Consider the following 18323-nt stretch of genomic DNA (forward strand, 5'->3'; position numbering starts at 1 on the left):
CATATTGGACACAGGCTCAGGGCCCCAAGAAGAGTGCTAGAATTTTACCTCATGTACTTAAAAACACAGAGAGTAATGCTGATCTGAAGGGTTTAGATGTAGATTATCTGGCCAGAGAACATCCAGGTGAGCAAAACCCCCAAGATGTGGTGCAGAACTCTTAGGACTCATGGTCAGACTAACCCATTGCATAAGCTCTCCCTGCGTCATGGAGACGGTCCTGACAGGAAAGACAAAATTGTTCCTAAACCAGCAGAGGAGGCTGCACAGAAGACAAAGACATCCCAGAAGAAGCTGAAGAAACAAAAGCTTATGGCCTGGGAGTAAATTCTGCATAAATTAAACACAAATAAAAGTAAAAAAAAAAAAAGGATATAACAAGTGTTGGTAAGGACATGGAAAAATGGACAGTCTGGGGGTGTCGGGGTGGCCCAATCAGTTGAGCGTGACTCTCGGTTTCATCTCAGGTCGTGATCTCAGAGTTGTGGGATCGAGCCCCCACATCAGGCTCTGCACTCAGCATGGAGTCTGCTTGAGATTTCCTCTCCCTCTGCCCCTCTCATTTGTACTTTCTCTCCCTCTCTAAAATAACTAAAACAAACTTTAATAAAACCTAGCAGTCTTGTACATTACTGGTGGAGATTTAAAATCGTGCAAAAATAGTAAAATATGGAAAATAGTATGGCAGTTCCTCAAAGAGCTAAACACAAAATTACTATTTGACCCAGCAATTCCACTTCTGGGCATTCCTCCAAAGCACAGAAAGCAGACACATGAACAGATACTTGTGCACCCACATGCCTGGCAGCATTATTCACAATAGCCAAATGTAGAGGCAGCCCATTCATGGACGGGTGAATGCATGAACAAACTGTGGTCTATCCATGTAATGGAATACTATGAAAGCCTTAAAAAGAAAGGGAAATCTGACACTTGCTACAAAACAAATGAAATTTGAGGACATTACGCTGAGTGCAATAAGCCAGGCAGAGGACAAATATTGAATGACTCCACTCATAGGAAGTACTTAGGTACAAAATTCATACTTAAATTCACAGAGTGCAAAAGTAGAATGATTTTCAGAGGTGAGGGAGAGGGGAGAAATGAGGGCTTATTGTTTAACAGGGATGCAGTTTCAGTTTTGCAAAATAAGAAAGTTCTGAAGATGGATGGTGGTGATGGCTGCATAATGATATAAATGTGCTTACTGTCACTTTTCTGGGGTATTGCATATGACAACAGTCAAAATGGTCAACATTCTGTTATGTATATTTTACTATAATAGAAAATAAATACATAAAAAAGGATTTTATTTATTTATTTGCAGGGGCAGAGGCAGAGGGAGAAGCAGGGACCTCCCCCACCCCTGCAACATGGGACTCGATCCCAGGACCCTGAGGTCATGACCTGAGCCAAAGACAGTTGCTACATTGATTGAGCCACCCAGGCTCAGTAACACTATGAACTTGATTTTCCTAAACATTTCTATGTGTTTATAAAGATTTTATTATTTTACTTTATTATTACTTTTAAAGATTTTATTTTTAAGTAATCTCTACACCCAATGTGGGGCTTGAACCCACAACCCTGAGATCAAGTTGCATGCTCCACCGACTGAGCCAGCCAGGCACCCCAGCATTTCTGTTTTATTCTAAATATTTCTGGGGTTAACATATGCTTTCCCAAGAGACAAACAGATCAATGGAGCAGAACTGAGAGCCTGGAAACCAATCCAGGCATATATGGTCAACTAAACTTTGACAAGGGAGCCAAGAACACTCAAACACTTGACACCTAAAGCTCAAGCATCAAAGTAAAAAAATAAATAAGTGGACCAACATCAAACTAAAAAAGCCTCTGCACAGCAAAGGAGACCATCCACAAAGTGAAAAGACAGCCTGTGGGATGGGAGAAAATATGTGCAATCCTTACGTTTGATAAGGGGTTCATCTCCAAAATACAGAAAGAACTTATACAACTCTGTAGCAGAAAAACCACCCAATTAAAATGGGCAAAGGACCAGAATAGATGCTTCTCCAACACACATGATGGCCATCCAGATGGCCAACAGACATGGAAAGATGCTCATCATCACTTAGCATCAGGGAAATGCAATTCCAAGCCACAGTGAGATCCCACCTCACACCTGTCAGAATGGCTAAAATTAATGACACAGGAAACAACAGGTGTGGATGAGGATGCAGAGAAAGGGGAACCCTCTTGCACTGTTGGTGGGATTGTAAATGGGCGCAGCCCCTGTGGAAAACAGTATGGAGGTTCCTCAAAAATGAAAAATAGAATGGCCATATGGTCCAGCATTCCAATTTGGGGAATATATATATAAAAACGAACACACTAATTCAAAAAGGTATCTGCACCCCATGTTCACTGCAGCATTACTCACAGCAGCCAAGACACGGAAGCAACCAGTGTCTACGGATGGATGAACGGAGAAAGACATTGTGGTACGAATGTGTACAATGGAATATTATTCAGCCATTAAAAAACGAGGAAATCCTACCACCGTGCAAACATAAAGCCTTCATTGCACTAAGTGCAGTAAGCCCGACAGAGAGAGACAAATACTACAGGATCTCACGGGTACCTGGAATCTAAAACAAAAACTAAAAGTGAACTCAGGATAAGAGATGAGACATGCGGTTACCAGAGGCGGGGGTGGGGGGGGAGCCGGAGGGAGGGGGTCAGGAGGTGCAAACCCCAGGTGCGAGGGTCGCAGGCACTGGGGGGTCACGTAGCGGACACTGCTGTGGGGCGCACACGAAAGTTAAGAGTCGATCCTGAGTTCTCACCGCAAGGATGAAAGTTTTTTCTCTCTTTGTCCTGTGTCTGCACGAGAAGCTGGGTGTGAGCAGGACCCGCCGCGGTGATGGTTTCACAACGACTATAAATCAACCCACCGCGCTCTACGCCTCAGACTTACACCGTGAGGGATGTCAATTATTTCTCAAAAGGGGGGAAATGCTTTTCCACTGAGGGAACTGTGACCTCACCCCAAATGATCTTGAGGTTGCCTTGCCAAGACAATCTGGGAGGTCCCTGCCCTCCCAGGTGAAGCCCTCCCAGGTGCGGAACAACCTACCACACAGACGGACACGGGCTACAGAGCTGCCGACAGAAAGGGCAATACTTCTTCAGATCCCGACATATCCCTTGAGCAACCCTCAGCAGACCTCACCCCCCCCCCCCCCCAGGGCTGGAGCTGACCCGTGCCACGGCAGGCCCACGCCTCCGCTCCCTCCCCTCAAAGGCTGTCCCATCACTGGACCAGATTCTGCATTTCTTTGGCTTTTAAACTATTTATACGTTTTCCTGTCTTGCTCTAAGGCCCATTGGATTTGTTGGGATTCTGTCTCTTTCTGCTCCAGAGGTGACCCTGTAAATACCTCTTGAGGACCAGTATTTGGATTCTAAGTTAGGTCTGAGTCACATGGGCACCTGCCAAGGCTACTCCTGTGACATACCTCCCCCGGCAGCTGGTGCTGTGAACATACCTTCGATCTTAGTCTTGAAGTGAGGGTACCTGTTGAGAATCTCCACCTGCTTTCTCCAGTCAAACTCATTCCGCCAGTAGGAAAGGATTTTCTTCAGATACTTGGAGTTGAAGCCATAATGGAAGCGCCCATCCTCCAGAGGTGGAGTCAAACGGACCCTGTCGATCCTCTGATGCAAGTCCTGGAGCAAAACGCAGGGCAAAGCAGGTTTGGTTCCAGAAGACAGAGCAAACCCTGCAGCCACAAGACAGTGAGACAGGAGAGGCAAAGCTATGTCCCTCGGGAGGGTGAGGAGGCTGCTGGTCTGCAGACGTGCACCCTGGGTGGTCGGGTTTACCCCAGAAGGAAACTCCATGTTTCCCACAACAGTGGCTGTTCCGAAAGACTATGTTCCTCACTTTCTAAAACAATTTCTTTATTTGAGAGAGAGTGTGCATGTGTGCAATGGGGGGGGGGTAGGGCAGAGGGAGAGATAATCCTGAGCAGACTCTGTGCTGAGCATGGAGCCCCACGAGGGACTCGATCCCACGACCCTAAGATCATGACATAGCTGAAACTAAGAGTCGGCCATTTAAACCAACTGAGCCACCCAGGCACCCTTATGTTCTCCTCCCTTTTTTAAAAAAAAAAGATTTTATTTATTCATGAGAGACAGAGAGAGAGAGAGAGAGAGAGAGAGAGGCAGAGACACAGGCAGAGGGAGAAGCAGGCTCCATGCAGGGAGCCCGATGTGGGACTCGATCCTGGGTCTCCAAGATCATGCCACGAGCTGAAGGCAGCACTAAACTGGTGAGCCACCCGGGCTGCCCTGTTCGCCCCTTTTGACTTCACCTTTACTTCTCCTTCTGTTTTTAAACATATGAACAATACACATTTTTAATTTATTGAGTCTTATGCGTGGTAGGGACCAGCAAGCCGTTTCTGTAAGAGGCCAGACAGTAACTATTTTAGGTTTTTCAAGCTGCCTCTGGTCTACTCTGTCCTTGTAGCATGGAAGCAGCCACAGACCAGACATGGACAAATGGACCCGGCTGGGTTCCAATAAAACTTTATTTACGGACACTGAAATCTGCATGCTGTGTGATTTTCACATGTCACGAGACAGTCCTTTTTTTTTTGATTATTTTCAGCCATTTAAAGATGTAAAAACTATTCTCAGCCTGGGGGCTGTAGAAACAGGTGGTAGGACGGATTTGTCCCGGGTTGTGGTTTGCACTGAGGAAAACCCTATAACTCAGCTCGAATCAGAAGGACAGACCAGGAGAGAAGACGCAAGCCCCCTGGGCGAGCATCAGGGGAGAAGACCAGCCAGGACCGGGACGTCTGTATGGGCTCATGGGGCCTCCCGGGTGTCACCTGTAGCCAGTGTCCTCCCAAGCACTCCAGGCACCCAGACTGGGATGTTTTAGACTGAGTCTGAGAACCCAAGGATGGTAACATCCTCAGGGCCCAGCCTCCTGAATAGCAAGGCATCATCTATCCTACCCAAGGGGCCTCAGCCTGGTTTCTCTCTCAGGTGCAGCCCGATTTCTGCTTTTTGCAGAAATCTCACTTTTTGTTGGCACATTTTATGGCATCTATGCCTATGAATCCCTCAGTTACCCTTCCTCCATGCCCATTCCTTCTCTGGGCTATGGGACTGTGAGTTATTTGCTCTCTGCTCTTCTCCCGGCACCCAGCACGCACCTGTATACAGCAGGTGTTCCGATACGCACAGAAGGAGAGGAAGAACGGGTGGGGACGTCCTAGGTCCCACTCACCCTCCTGGCCCTGCAGCCCATCCCACTGGATACCACCCCCCCACCCAGACTCCAGTGTGTGGTGGAGGGACATAAGCACTGGAGTTGGACAGATCCGAGTTCAAATCCTGCTTCTCATCTCGGTCCCTGGCATAAACTGCTTTACCCTCTGAGCTTCAATTTCTGCATCTGGAAAGAGGAACAACAGTCCTCACTACAGGGATTGGATGTGACCATGAGCACCGGCACCACAGCAGGAGCGTAATCAGTGCTGGTCCGGGGTAGCTTCTCTGTACCTGAGCATTTGATGTCCCCATGGCCTAGCTTCTTACTCAGGAAGAACCTCCGCCCGGGTCCTGATGAAAACCTGCTGGCTTTGTCCTGCAAGCCTACTCCGAGGGTTTCAGAGGGGCCCAAAGGAGAAGGAAGCAACTGCTTTCCATGAGCTTTGATGCACGTGCCAGGGGCCAGCTGGCACCCCCTCTCACCTGGGCGCTGCCGACCCATGAGCAGGGGGGAAGGAGGAGGCAGGGGAGGAGGGAGCAGAGGGGATGGGCAGGTGGCGTGGGTCAGCCTCTGTGCACTGCCCGGCGGGAGAAGAGCAGAGGGAGACCCATCCCTGGGCAGGTCCCCCCAGCCTCAGGACCCACGGGCGGGGCTTCTCTGCCCTCCACGCTGCTCAGTCCCGCCTACAGATGGCACCCTACCTCTATCTCCTCCTCGGAAGTCTCCACCTTGAAGGGGCGGACGCTCTCATCCTCCGTGGCTGTGGGCCTTGCCCCAGGTCCCCACCAGCCATCTCCCAGCGGCAACGTCTCCTCCTTGTCCCGGGAGACGAACCAGTAGATGACGAAGCCCAGCAGCAAGGCAAGGATAATTTCCAGCCACATGATTCCTGCAAGAGAGAGGCATGTCCATCAGCTGCAGAGACCCCCAGGCAGGCCCTGACCCTGGCCTGGACGCCTGTCCCCACCTGCTCTCCCATCTAGTCCCTGACTTCGGGTACTTTATTTTTTTACCCAAGATTTCATTTATTTATTCATGAAAGACACAGAGAGAGGCAGAGACATAGGCAGAGGGAGAAGCAGGCTCCCTATGGGGAGCCCGATTAGGGCCTTGATCCTAGGACCCCAGGATTATGCCCTGAGCTGAAGGCAGATGCTCAGCCACTGAGCCACCCAGGTGTCTCTCATTCTTTTTTTTTTTTTTTTTTTTAAAGTAAGCACCACGCTGGGCATGGAGTCCAAGGTGGGGCTCGAACTCACGACCCTGAGATCAGGACCTGAGCTGAGACCAAGAGTCCGACCCCTAACCAACTGAGCCTCCCAGGCACCCTAATTTCACATATTTCTGACCTAAGAAAAAGAATGTAAGCATCTGGAAGAATTGGAAAAGGAGAGAAAAAAGACAAGAGTCATCTACAACCACACTGAGCTATGAAATTCATCCTTCCAACTAGAAAAATATGAGTGTTGGGCGCAGGGGCTGTACTTCTGCAGCCGTGGGTTCCTCTAAGGCACCTCCAGCTCTGGAAGCTTCTCTCCACCCTCTTGAGTGCTCCCCCTCCAACCACCCAGCGCTGGACTCCGGAGCTCTGCCCCCTGCTGTCTCTGCCAGGGACCTGTCCCCACGCACACCAGGGACAAGCAGGCTCCCACGGTCAGGAGGCAGGCGGAGTGTGAGGTGGCCGGAAGACGGCCACACATCGCAGCTGTAATTTTAAAATAGCTTTAGGAGACAGAATTCATGTCCCATACAATTCACCTGCCTGAAGTGTACAATCTGGTGGTTCCTAGCACCTTCACAGTTCTGTGTGGCCGTAAGCACAATTTTAGAACATTCCACCACAAAGAGAGACTCCTTAGATCTCAGCCCCGTACTGCCCCCACTGCAGCCCAGCCCAAGGCAACCACGAATCCGCTTCCTGTATCTGTAGACCTGCCTGGCACATTCCTAGGAGCTTCCCGATCCTGCTTGCCCTGAGGTTCCCTCTTGCCCAGAAGCCCTCCTAAACGGGGTCACCAGTGGGCTGGTACTTGAAGTCCTGGTCTGAGGGCGCCTAGAACTCTCCAAGCTCCCTGCCCTTATTGCAGCGCTGAGAGATGGCATGCCCCTTGCTGCCCTCACCCCAGGGACGCAGGGGCGGCGGTGTGCGCCTCCCCGATGTGGTGTCTGCTCGCTGTCTGGGAGGGTGACAGGCAGTGTGTGTGTGGGCTCACTGCCTGGGAAGGGAACAGGCAGTGTGTGGGGAAGCTTCCTCAGGGCTCTGCTCTGAGCACCCCATGTCATTTGGCTCATCTAGTTATCTTAACGGTCCCATTTTACAGATGAGGAAGTGAGGGCTGAGCAGCATGTCCAAGCCGGGAGGGCCCGTAAATGGAGGAGGCAGGTTGGAAAGCAGACAGCCTGACCAGCAGCCCCAGCTCGAACAACAGCCTGCCCAGACCCCCTCGGCTCCCTGTGCCTGGTTACTCAGGCAAGAGTCATCTGTACATGGAACTGTGTGCCCCTGGAAGGGGCACTAATTCAGCCCTAAATCCTCACTGTGGGGGCACCTGGGTAGCTCCACTGGTGAAGCATCTGCCTTCAGCTCAAGTCATGATCTCAAGGTCCTGGGATTGAGCCCCAAGTCGGACTCCCTGCTCAGCAGGGAACCTGCTTCTCCCTCTCCCTCTGCCTCTCCCCCTGCTTGTGTTGCTCTCTCTCTCTTTCTCAGATAAATAAATAAAATCTTTAAAAAACAAAAACAAAAACAAAAAACCTTATTGTACCTTGTTTGTTAAAAAGAAAAAAAAAAGTGGCCAGGAAGCACCTGGTTGGCTCAGTCCTTTGGAGCTTACAACTCTTGATCTCAGGGTCGTGAGTTCAAACCCCATGTTGGGTGGAGAGATGACTCAAAAATTAAACCTTAAAAAACATTTAAAAAGGTGGCCAGGAAGACCTAGAGCTGAGTACTGATAGAGCCTCACCTGTCCTGCCATAGAGCACCTGGGCCTTAGGCAGACCACATGACTCTGCTCCAGGTTGCTGGGCTTATTGATGCAGCTCTTGGCCTTTGCCAGAACGTTCGCTGCCGGGCCTGTGGCGGGGGGGGGGGGTGCTGGGCAGGTGGTTCTGGGAGCTAACTCAGCAGGAAGCTGGGCCCCATTTCTGTGCCTCGGAGCACTGTGCCCTGCAGGTGTCTCTCCCTACTTTTCCCTCCTCTACCTAGAATGCAATCTATTTCTTGTGCCCAGCCCCCTTCGCCACATGCAGCATGCTCTGCACAGAGGCACTCAGAGCAGTGCAGCCACACCCTTGATGCAGGGAGGCCTGGAGGCAGGGCCTCAATCCTGCTACCCAGAGACTCAAGTCAGACATTCCCTCTTCAGTGGCAGGTGTACGTGGAGCACACCATCAAAACCGTAAGGGAGGCAATTCCTAGAGAGAAACCAGGATAAATCAAAATCCAGCAGGACAATTTCCTACAATCTCTCTGGAAAACCAGTAGAGTCTACTAGAACTGGACATTCACAAAGTCTATGCCTCTGCAATGCACCCGTAGGTATAGACCCAACCTAAACATGCCCACGTGTTTGCCCAAAGCCATAAACCAGAACGTTCACAGCAGCTCTATCCATGGAACCCTCAGACGAGAAACGACCTACGCACCACCCGTCACAGACTGGTGTCATCACGGTGGCACGCCATGCCAGAGGACGAACGGTCTATGCTGTACACACGACGTGTGACCCCGCAGACAGGGCCAAGCCAAAGTAGCCAGACACAGAAGAGCACATGTTGCACGAGTCCCTTTATATAGAGGTCAAGCAAAACTATAATCTGTAATGAAACACAGATGTTTTCCTCTGGTGGTGTAAGCCGGGGTGCAGCACTCACATTTTTGAAAGCTACACAGAGATTACAATGTACAGAAGGGATAGGTCTGTACGCAGCCTGGAGAAGAGACGTGAAGGTCATGGCTTGGGCAGGTGCATGGAGTCGTCGCTGCAGGAACCCTGTTAGGAGCCTGGGGTGTCCACAGTCACGGGCCTCCCGAGCCTGCACGCTGTCCCCAACTGTGGCAACCCGCCTGGGCTCTCTCTACTAAGCAAGACCTCCTGACTCAGAAGTCACAGGTAGACTGATTTCTGGGAAGGGGGTTGCGCGCAGGAGAACAGACTGATCACTGGGTCCCCTGGTGGGTGACACACTATCTTCCAGCCCCACTGCACACCAAGTAACATGCAAACCCCTTGTGGGTTTGGGGAAGCATGGTGTTACCATTCAAGGGCCCAGCCTGGTTTTCCTGGAGAACCCCCATTCCAGGGGACCCCTGAAGTCTAACTACCATGACTTTAAGAACTGGAACATCTTGGGAGTTTACAAAAAGGGAGCCTCTGCTGTTTCCAGTGATTGGAATCCCAGTGCCGCCACTTAGCAGGAAACCATTCGGAGCGTCTGTGGCCTTGTCTGTAAGATGAGGATAAAAGCGCTGGCTCAAAGCAGGTGCTCTGCCAGTGTGTGCCTTCCCTTCCCCCTAAGTCCTGTCTTACTGTGTGGAATCTTCAGGCTGGAAGAGACCCTAGAGCCATGCTGCAGCCCATGTGCACAACAGGCTGCGAGACTTGCTTGGTGCATGCACGGCATGAACACCTGTGGTCTGGGAGTATCTGCTCCCCACGGACGTGACTTGGGAGGAAGATGGTATCGTGATGGATACCCCTGGCTATCAGCATCCTGCAACACATGTCCCTGGGCAGGAGGTGCCTGTCTATTTCCGTCTGTCATGAGGCTCCCGCAGTCAGCTCCTGCTGGTGTAGAAAATACTCTACCTCCTTCAAAACATGGACGTTTGGGAGCTACTGTGAAAACATCAGAAGTAATGCTCTCCAGGGCCAGCGTGCCTGCTTCGTGGTGTGGGCTCCTGACACCACAGCCAGGGCGGTGAGCTCCGAAAGCTCCGGCGCCCTATTCCATCCAATTCCGTTGTTCTGTGTTGTTCAGTTTGTAATGCACCTCCCCAGAACACAGACCAAATGCTCTGCTGGGAGAGCCACGGGGCAGGGGGCAGAGGGGGGAAGGCCTCTGATTGAAAGCATTTCATCCTTGGAATCAGGCTACCCTTCCTAAAAAACGATTAGCCTGCCTTGTAAGGAGAATGTAGTTTTTGTTGTAAACCAGTGTCATTTCTTTCTTTTTAGCATAATCACTGGAGGACGATGGTCATTTAGTTACAGGAGACTGCTCAGAGGGACCCTGACAACTCAGATAAGAAATGAGGTCGTGCAGAGTTGAATTCTCCAAATTCTACACTGAGGTCAAGTTCTGGGCACATACTCATGAAACTAGGGGGAAAAAATCAGGGATCAGTTTAGCATGAAGCAGTTCACTGAGTAACATGGTGACCTTAGAACTGAACATAAAAGGGGCACCTCGGTGACTCAGTGGCTGAGCGTCTGCCTTCAGTTCAGGTCATGATCCTGGGGTCCTGGGATGGAGTCTCACATCAAATTCCCTGCAGGGAGCCTGCTTCTCCCTCTGCCTGTGTCTCTGCCTTTCTGTGTGTGTCTCTCATGAATAAATAAATAAAATATTTTTAAAAAGAGAGAACTGAGGGCAGCCTGGGTGGCTCAGCGGTTTAGCGCCGCCTGTAGCCCAGGGCGTGATCCTGGAGACCCTAGATTGAGTCCCACGTCGGGCTCCCTGCATGGAGCCTGCTTCTCCCTCTGCCTGTGGCTCTGCCTCTCTCTCTCTCTGTCTCTATGAATAAATAAATAAAATCTTTAAAAAAAAAAAAAAAGAGAACTGAACATGAAGTACTTGAAAGTGATGAGGGATGCCCATGGAGCAGCGGATTCACCTTCTCCTGCCTTCCTGGGCCTGACGTACAAGGCACAACGCTAAATACACAAGGTCAAGTAAAGTAGGTGCTTACATCTCTGGCCCAGGTGCAGGAAACATCCGTCTAATAGTTTAAATGAAGCTGTCTTTCTGTTCTGCTCAAGGCAGAAACACAAGTTTCCGAACAGACGATTCATTTAAGGAACAACATTGAAAGCTCAAGTCGACTCTTTTGTGACTTGAACTTGGTCTGGGAGGTATCCGGAAGTCATTTAGTCCTTTAAAGCAGGTAACAGATCTGGACTGGCGCCTTGGAAAGGTAAATACCAGTTTGCTTTCTGGACCACAGATGAGCTCGGCAGTCACCGCGTGTGGGTGACAAGGAGCCGGGTTCTTTGCAGGCACAAGGGAGTAAGCAGGAGGAGGTCCTGTCCCAGCAGGGCAAGTGGATGGACAGCACCACCCTTCCAGTGACAGACACAAAGGATTCACAAGGAGGGGGTCACAGAGCAGAGGCTTCAAGGATAAATAGGACTTCACTAGGCAGAAAGTAAGAAAGCGCACGCGTGAGCGAGGAGCCACAAGGGTCCACACCCGTGTCCCGCATAGGCGTTGAGTTGCGAGCTGCAGGGTGCAGTCTTTGCACTTCGGTCTGCACCAGATGAATGGGGTCCCTGCCTCTCTCGTTTGTAAATTGTTAGTGCATCATGACGAAGCCAGGAGTTCCAGCTCAGAAATCAGGGCGGCTGTTGCGATGACCCTTCTGTAGCTGATCAGCCGAGTCTCCAGAGCGGGGTGAGGAAATGTGCCTGGGGAGGTGAGCGCATCACAGCCACGTGAGACAAACGTGGCCTAGCCCCGTGACTGAAAACCCAGCACTCTGCCCTCGCGGCCTGTAGGGAGCTGGATGATCAGCAAATGTGCCCTCGGACTGACGCAGAGTGGTGAGTGGCCAGCTACATTCTCTCCTTTCCTCACTTGGGAGTTTTATTTCAGTTGGTAAAGCCCAGCCACACACCGTTTCTTGGCCCTCCCTGCAGGTCAGTCTATGGAGTGATTAGGTGCTGACAAAGAGCTGTAAGTGTACCCGGGGCAGAGCCAGCCATGGCCCAGACAGCATTTTGTGTGAATTAGGAAAAGACACCCATTCTTCAAAACACAATTAGAAAATCTAATATACTGCTTTGGTCGTAAGATGCCTCATTGCCATCTGCTAGGAAGGACTTGTAAATAAATACACAGATCCATGATGTGGATGACGTGCACGGCATCCTCTAAGACTGCACAGTGCACAGTCCGCACAAGGGTGCATGGGTCCTGCACGAGTGTGGAAGACGACATAAAGAGCGCTGACTCAGCTGCGAACCACTCACCTTTTGCCCTTCCCCTTCCTTCTTCATGCCTCCTAGGATACAGGTGCGATGCTTGGACTCTGGCAGCCATTTTGGGCTGTGAGGTGATCTTGAGGGGAGAGGTCAATGCTAGGACGACGATGGAGATGTTGGGTTCCTGCTGCCCGTGGCGCCAGCAGCCCAGTCCTGGATTACTTACTCCGAACTTCCTTCATGTGACAGGTAAACAAACTTCTATATTGTTGAAGCCACTGTCACTTTGAGTTTCTATTACACAGAGCCTAGCAGCACCCTAATTGCAGAAGTCAGGGGGCAGAGAAAATAGATCCAGTCCCCCCTCTCCCCGTAGATAAACTCTCAGCAACAAATGCTCAGTCTTCAAAATGTTCCATGCTGTATTCGTGCTCCACGGCTGAGACATTTATCCAACGACCAAACATCCTCCTGCAGCCTGACCAAATAAAAGGTATGTTCTCAAAGGAAAGGCATGGCAGCACAGTGGTTGGGGGCGGGGGTCCTGGGAATAGGCGCCCTCATCCCTCTCGAGGACAGAAAAGGGTGTCTTCCCACTTGGCCACAGCATTCAGGCTGCTTTTTTGCATGACAAGCAATTCTGTGACATCTGTCAAAATGTAAAACTTGGGGATCCCTGGGTGGTTCAGCAGTTCAGCGTCTGCCTTCCGCCCAGTGTGTGATCCTGGGGTCCCGGGATCGAGTCCCATGTCGGGCTCCCTGCATGGAGCCTGCTTCTCCCTCTGCCTGTGTCTCTGTCTCTCTATCTCTCTCTCTGTGTCTCTCATGAATAAATAAAATCTTTAAAAAAAATGTAAAACTCATGTGGCCTCTGACCCAGCTCCTCCGGGCTGGAGTTCCTTTCTCCAGAGCACTGAACTTGCATTTACAGAAACTGTCATATGCTCAGGAGGATTTGCTGCAGATATTCCCTCCTGGTAAGAAGGAAGACTGCAAACAACCTGAATGTTCACCAGCTGGGGATGGAAATAAGAGACGGGTTTATCGATCCAATCTAGGGCAGGCCACCCCAGATGCGCCCCTTCGGCACAGTGACTATTTTAAATAAAAGTCACTTACGAGACAGGAGGTGCTTCCAGTCTCAGACCCTTCTCTGCCCCCCCCCCCCGAAAGCAGGAAACAAATCTCCCATGTGAAAAATGCCCTTCCTGTTAGAAGAAGGAAAAAGATACCTGCACCGCCAGAGATGTGGACCTGAGGGCCCAGAAAGCCGATGATGTGTGTCTCATCTTCTAGCCTTGGTCTACATTCTGATTAGGATTCCCCGTTGCTCAAAAACACCCGTCTTCTTTATCCTCTCAATTCCTCACAAATTTATTGTCTCTTTGTCTAAAAGTATAAAAACTATTTGCCTTGGTCAAGATCTCCCTGATAGTTAAGTGAGAACAGCAGGCATACTAAACGGTGCACCTGCATGGACCAAAAACACAAGCTGTGGACAGTGGCAGTTCACTTGGATGCCCAACACAAGGGAACAATCTTTTTTGCTTTTTTAAGATTTTGTTTATTTATTTGAGAGAGAGTGAGAGGGCGCGCAAGCAGGGAGGAGCAGAGGGAGAGGGAGAAAGAATCTTCAGCAGACTGTGTTCAGCACAGAGCCCCACACAGGGCTCAATCCCATGACCTTGATATGACCAGAGCCAAAATCAAGAGCCAGATGCTTAACCGACTGAGCCACCCAGGGGCCCCACGAGGGAACAGTCTAGCACTGAATAAGCTTTTTTTTTTTTTTTAATTTTTATTTATTATTTATGATAGTCACACAGAGAGAGAGAGAGAGAGAGGCAGAGACACAGGCAGAGGGAGAAGCAGGCTCCATGCACTGGGAGCCCGACGTGGGATTCGATCCCGGGTCTCCAGAATCGCACCCTGGGCCAAAGGCAGGCGCCAAACCGCTGCGCCACCCAGGGATCCCCCTGAATAAGCTTTTATATCTTGAAAAGAAATCATCTTTTACCAAATGCATGTACTATCTACTCAAAAACAACATAATCATACATCTCTTACATGACAAACCATGAAGGTGACAGTCTGCCCTGTGACTCAACTTCAACAGTGAGTCAGACACCCTCTTGACACCAGAGCCACACAAGACCTGCTCACGCGGCTGGGATCCCACTGTGTGATTTCCTCGTGGCCAAGAACCTGACGGCCCGTGGGCCTCTGAGGGCCAGTGGCAGGTGGGAATGTGAAATAAATGGGTAAACAAAGCTGATCAGGTGGCCAGAGAACTGTGTCCACATGGGGCCATCCTTTCTGTCCACGTGGCTCCCACTGCCACCTGCCCGGGTCTAACTGGGACCCCAACGCCCACCTGCCCACCCACCTGCTCCCGAATATCTCAAACCCTCCTCTGCTGCATCTGCAGCTGCTCCGCAATCTTCTCCCCCTAAACCTTTGTCTTTTTCTGGGGTTCCAGCTCACCCAGTAGTGGAGACTGCCCACCTCCCGAATGCCAAACCAAAAGCCAGGAGACATCCTTGAACCCCCTCCTACACCCCACTCATGTCGATCCACCCTACTGGCAAGTCCAGCAGCTCCACGTCCGAGATAATCTCAGATCCACCTCCAACACTGCCTCCCCTGGAGCCAAGCAGGGCCCCTGTCCACTTCTGTCACACGTGCTCTTGCCCCCCTCCCACACACTCTGCAGCCACAGTGCTATTCTGGAAATCCACCTGACCACCTCATGTCCCTTGTTAGAATCCTAGGATAGGGGTGCCTGGGTGTCTCAGTGGTTGAACGTCTGCCTTCAGCCTAGTGCGTGGTCCTGGAGTCTTGAGATTGAGTCCCACATTGGTCTCCCTGCATGGAGTCTGCTTCTCCCTCTGCCTATGTCTCTGCCTCTCTCATGAATAAATAAATGAAATCTTAAAAAAAAAAAAAAAAAAAAGAATCCTAGGATAACTTCCTGTTGCCTTTGGAATGGAGTGACACCAGCTCACCCTTCAAGGTCTATAGGGTCTGAGCTGCCCCCCACCCCCTCGTCCTCTCTGAGCCCAGCCCCACCTTCTTGGCATCCTTTGGGCCTATGACGCTCCCTCCTTCCTCGGGGCTTTGCTGAAACCTGTCCCTCAGCCTGCAGATCTCTTCCCTCTCCTCAGCTTCCTAACTCCTGCTCATCCTTCCAATTTCAAACCAAGCGTCCATTTCCCAGCAGCCTGCCCTGACCTATCTCAGCACGGAGTGCCTCTCATCCCTAGCTCAGCTCATCTGTTCGACATTCTACAGTATACGCCACCCCCGCTGGAAGGAAGCTCCTTGAGGGTAGAGACCACGTCTGCCTTGGCCGCCCTCTGGTCCCCACCATCTGGCACGTCCTGGATGCTCAGAATGTATTGTCGAGTGAATGAATTTAAGTATTCTTCGAATGACAGTGTTGAAAATTATTAGAACTTTTAAAAAATATTTTATTTACTTATTTGACAGAGAGAGAGCACAAGCAGGGGGAGCAGGAAAAGGAGAGGGAGAGGGAGAGGGAGAGGCAGACTCCCCAATGAGCAGGGAGCCCCATGTGGGGCTTGATCCCAGGACCCTGAGATCATGACCCGAGCCAAGGGCAGATGCTTCACTCACTGAGCCACCCAGGCGCCCCTAGAACTTTTGAACAAAAATATGTCTGAATTCTCCCAGAGGAGTTATATATAACCTACTTCTCAGACTACTCTGTAGACACTGGCCGTAAGATGCAGGGAGAGGGTTCGGGGGTGGCAGGGGGTGTTATGGCAGATTTCTCCCAGAAGCAAGAGTGGACCGCCAGTATGCCAGGTGGACTGCACATACCAGGGTCTGGATTTAAAAAGGTGAAGATCAGACTCAAGACCCTGGAGAATGCAATGGGGTATCTGTCAGCCTGCCCTCAGAGACCCCCGACACACCCAGGCCGGTGGGCGAGAACCTCACGATCAGGAGGTGCTCCCAAGTGGCCTGACAGACTCACAGGAGAGGGAGGACCTCGGGAACAGGGACAGGGAACTCCAGGGCAGAGCGCGGGGAAAACAGTGGCACCACGAGCCTTTCTGATGCCTGGCCAGACAGCACGGTGGGCGCGGTGGCCGCATGCTCCCCCAGGCCCGGGCCCTTGGCTGCCCTCCCCGTCTCGCCACTCCACTCCGGAGGATGGCCAGAGGAACATCGAAACAGATGGTTTCCCTTCCATGCCAGGGCCAGCCTGCCAAGGCAGCAAGGAATGGGAATGTTCCTGCCGCCAACACATTGCTGACACATGGCTGACGGCCACCCAAGCCCAGGGGCTTCCCGAAGTTCCCGAAATCCCCAGGCCCTGCTCGCTGCAGCCCAGACCGCCTACCCTCCGCCCAATCCGGGCTGCAGTTGGCCCCACGGAGTGGGAAAGCCCTGGAGGGGAGGACACTGGCTGACGGCATAGCCTCTGCCCCACAGACGTTGCCCCCGGCCCCCTGGGGCCCACGGGGCCGAGCAACATGCCCATGCACCTGCCCCGGGATCAGGCCGTGTTCACCTCTCTGCAAGACCCAGAGCGAAACCTGGGAGAACAACCTGGAGCCAGGACCCCAGGGAAAGGAGAACCTCACTTCTCCAGGCCTCACCGAACTGGGGGGATTCAAAGCATTCCATCAGGTGAAGGGGGGTGCACCCATACGGGCAATCACTTAGGGGTTTTCAGTCCTCAGAACACGACGGGTGGGAGAGAGGGACACAGGCCAAGGCTAAGTGCTCCGTGGGCCAGGACAGGAAGCTGAGGGGTGGTCCTGGGAGGAGGGTACGGCAGGGGGTTCCCGGGGAGTAGGGGGGAAGGCAGACTTTGGGGGGCTGTTGGTAGTGGAAGGGAGGAACCCTGGCGGGGCTGGCTGACCCCCGTGCACTTGCACACACTTAGCCTCCCGAGCGGAGGCCACTGTAGACTCATCTACACAGCCCCCCCACTCAGGCCTGAAGTCGAATAATGCAGGGGAGGGGGGGGCGCATCCCCACACTGGGGCTCATGGGCCCCGCCTGGTGTCACTTGAGGCCCTGTTTCAGTTCCCCATCTGCCACATGAGACCCTTACGGTTTTCCATGGGTTTTAAATTACAAGAGAAACAGCAGGGCGGAGTTCACTGCCTGCGGGGGCAGAGCCTGACCCTGCCTGGGGTTTCAACACTGGCACCTCCCTGGGAGTAGAGAAGACCCCTGCTCCGGAGGACAGAGCAGTGGGCCGGGCTTGCTGTGATGCGCACACCCTGTCTCCTCCCCAGCACGTCCACACTCGGCCCCTCCCTTGCCTCCAGCTCTGCTGCCTGGTCTGGAAGCTTCCTCAATGGTGTGTCAGGGATAGAGTTGTTGGCAGGGCCTCGGCTGTAACCTAAGCCGGCTTCTCCTCTGGAATGTGGTGATAGGGCCCCTGTGCTCCGTGGAGGGCGTGGAGGGTGGCCCTGAGGATGAGGGTCAGGGTATTGAGGAAAGTTCTGGGCTGCTGCTATTTTGGTGGGGGTTAGTTTGCTTGTGGCAATGTCCGGGTAGCAGAAAGTAATAAAAAGTTGCAAAAGGCTAAAAATACTTCTGGAGTTCAATGGAAGGTCCTGGAGGACAGAGCAGCCAGGAGGGAGGGAGGCAGGCGCCAGGCCAGGCAAGGACATGCTCTCTCTGCCTGCACAGGGTGGCTGGGCCTGCCCGCTCCTGCCTCCTCGCAGCAACAGTGAGGTCCAGCCGGTAGGTCCTGCCATAGGCAAAATAAAACCCCAGGAAGGCGGGAAAGTACATCCATTTTCCCCCAAAGACGTGGTAAGAGAGTCAAACCTCCCGGAGCTGCGCCTGTCACTATGCAGACTCACCTGGGGCCTGGCACTGGAAGCAGAGTGTTTCTCCTGGTTTCCCAAAGGTCCAAGTCTCTCTAGCCCTAACAG

At 52.0% G+C, this 18323-nt stretch overlaps 1 protein-coding gene across 2 annotated transcripts in view; it reads right to left on the reverse strand.

The window, feature by feature from the left end:
- Positions 1 to 18323, reverse strand: part of EPHX1 (epoxide hydrolase 1) — a 35196-nt gene that overhangs the window by 12917 nt on the left and 3956 nt on the right. Inside the window, exons 2-4 of one of the 2 annotated variants that reach the window (XM_049112467.1) lie at positions 12448 to 12877; positions 5959 to 6146; positions 3513 to 3693 (exon numbers count right to left, since the gene is read on the reverse strand). In XM_049112467.1, coding sequence (XP_048968424.1) covers positions 3513 to 3693; positions 5959 to 6146; positions 12448 to 12517 — 439 coding nt within the window. In that variant the 5' untranslated portion in view covers positions 12518 to 12877. The remainder of the gene's footprint in view (positions 1 to 3512; positions 3694 to 5958; positions 6147 to 12447; positions 12878 to 18323) is intronic. The other variant, XM_025430681.3, reaches the window with a different exon arrangement.

Source organism: Canis lupus, chromosome 7 (assembly GCF_003254725.2).
Source record: "Canis lupus dingo isolate Sandy chromosome 7, ASM325472v2, whole genome shotgun sequence".
NCBI classification, from domain to species: domain Eukaryota; kingdom Metazoa; phylum Chordata; class Mammalia; order Carnivora; family Canidae; genus Canis; species Canis lupus.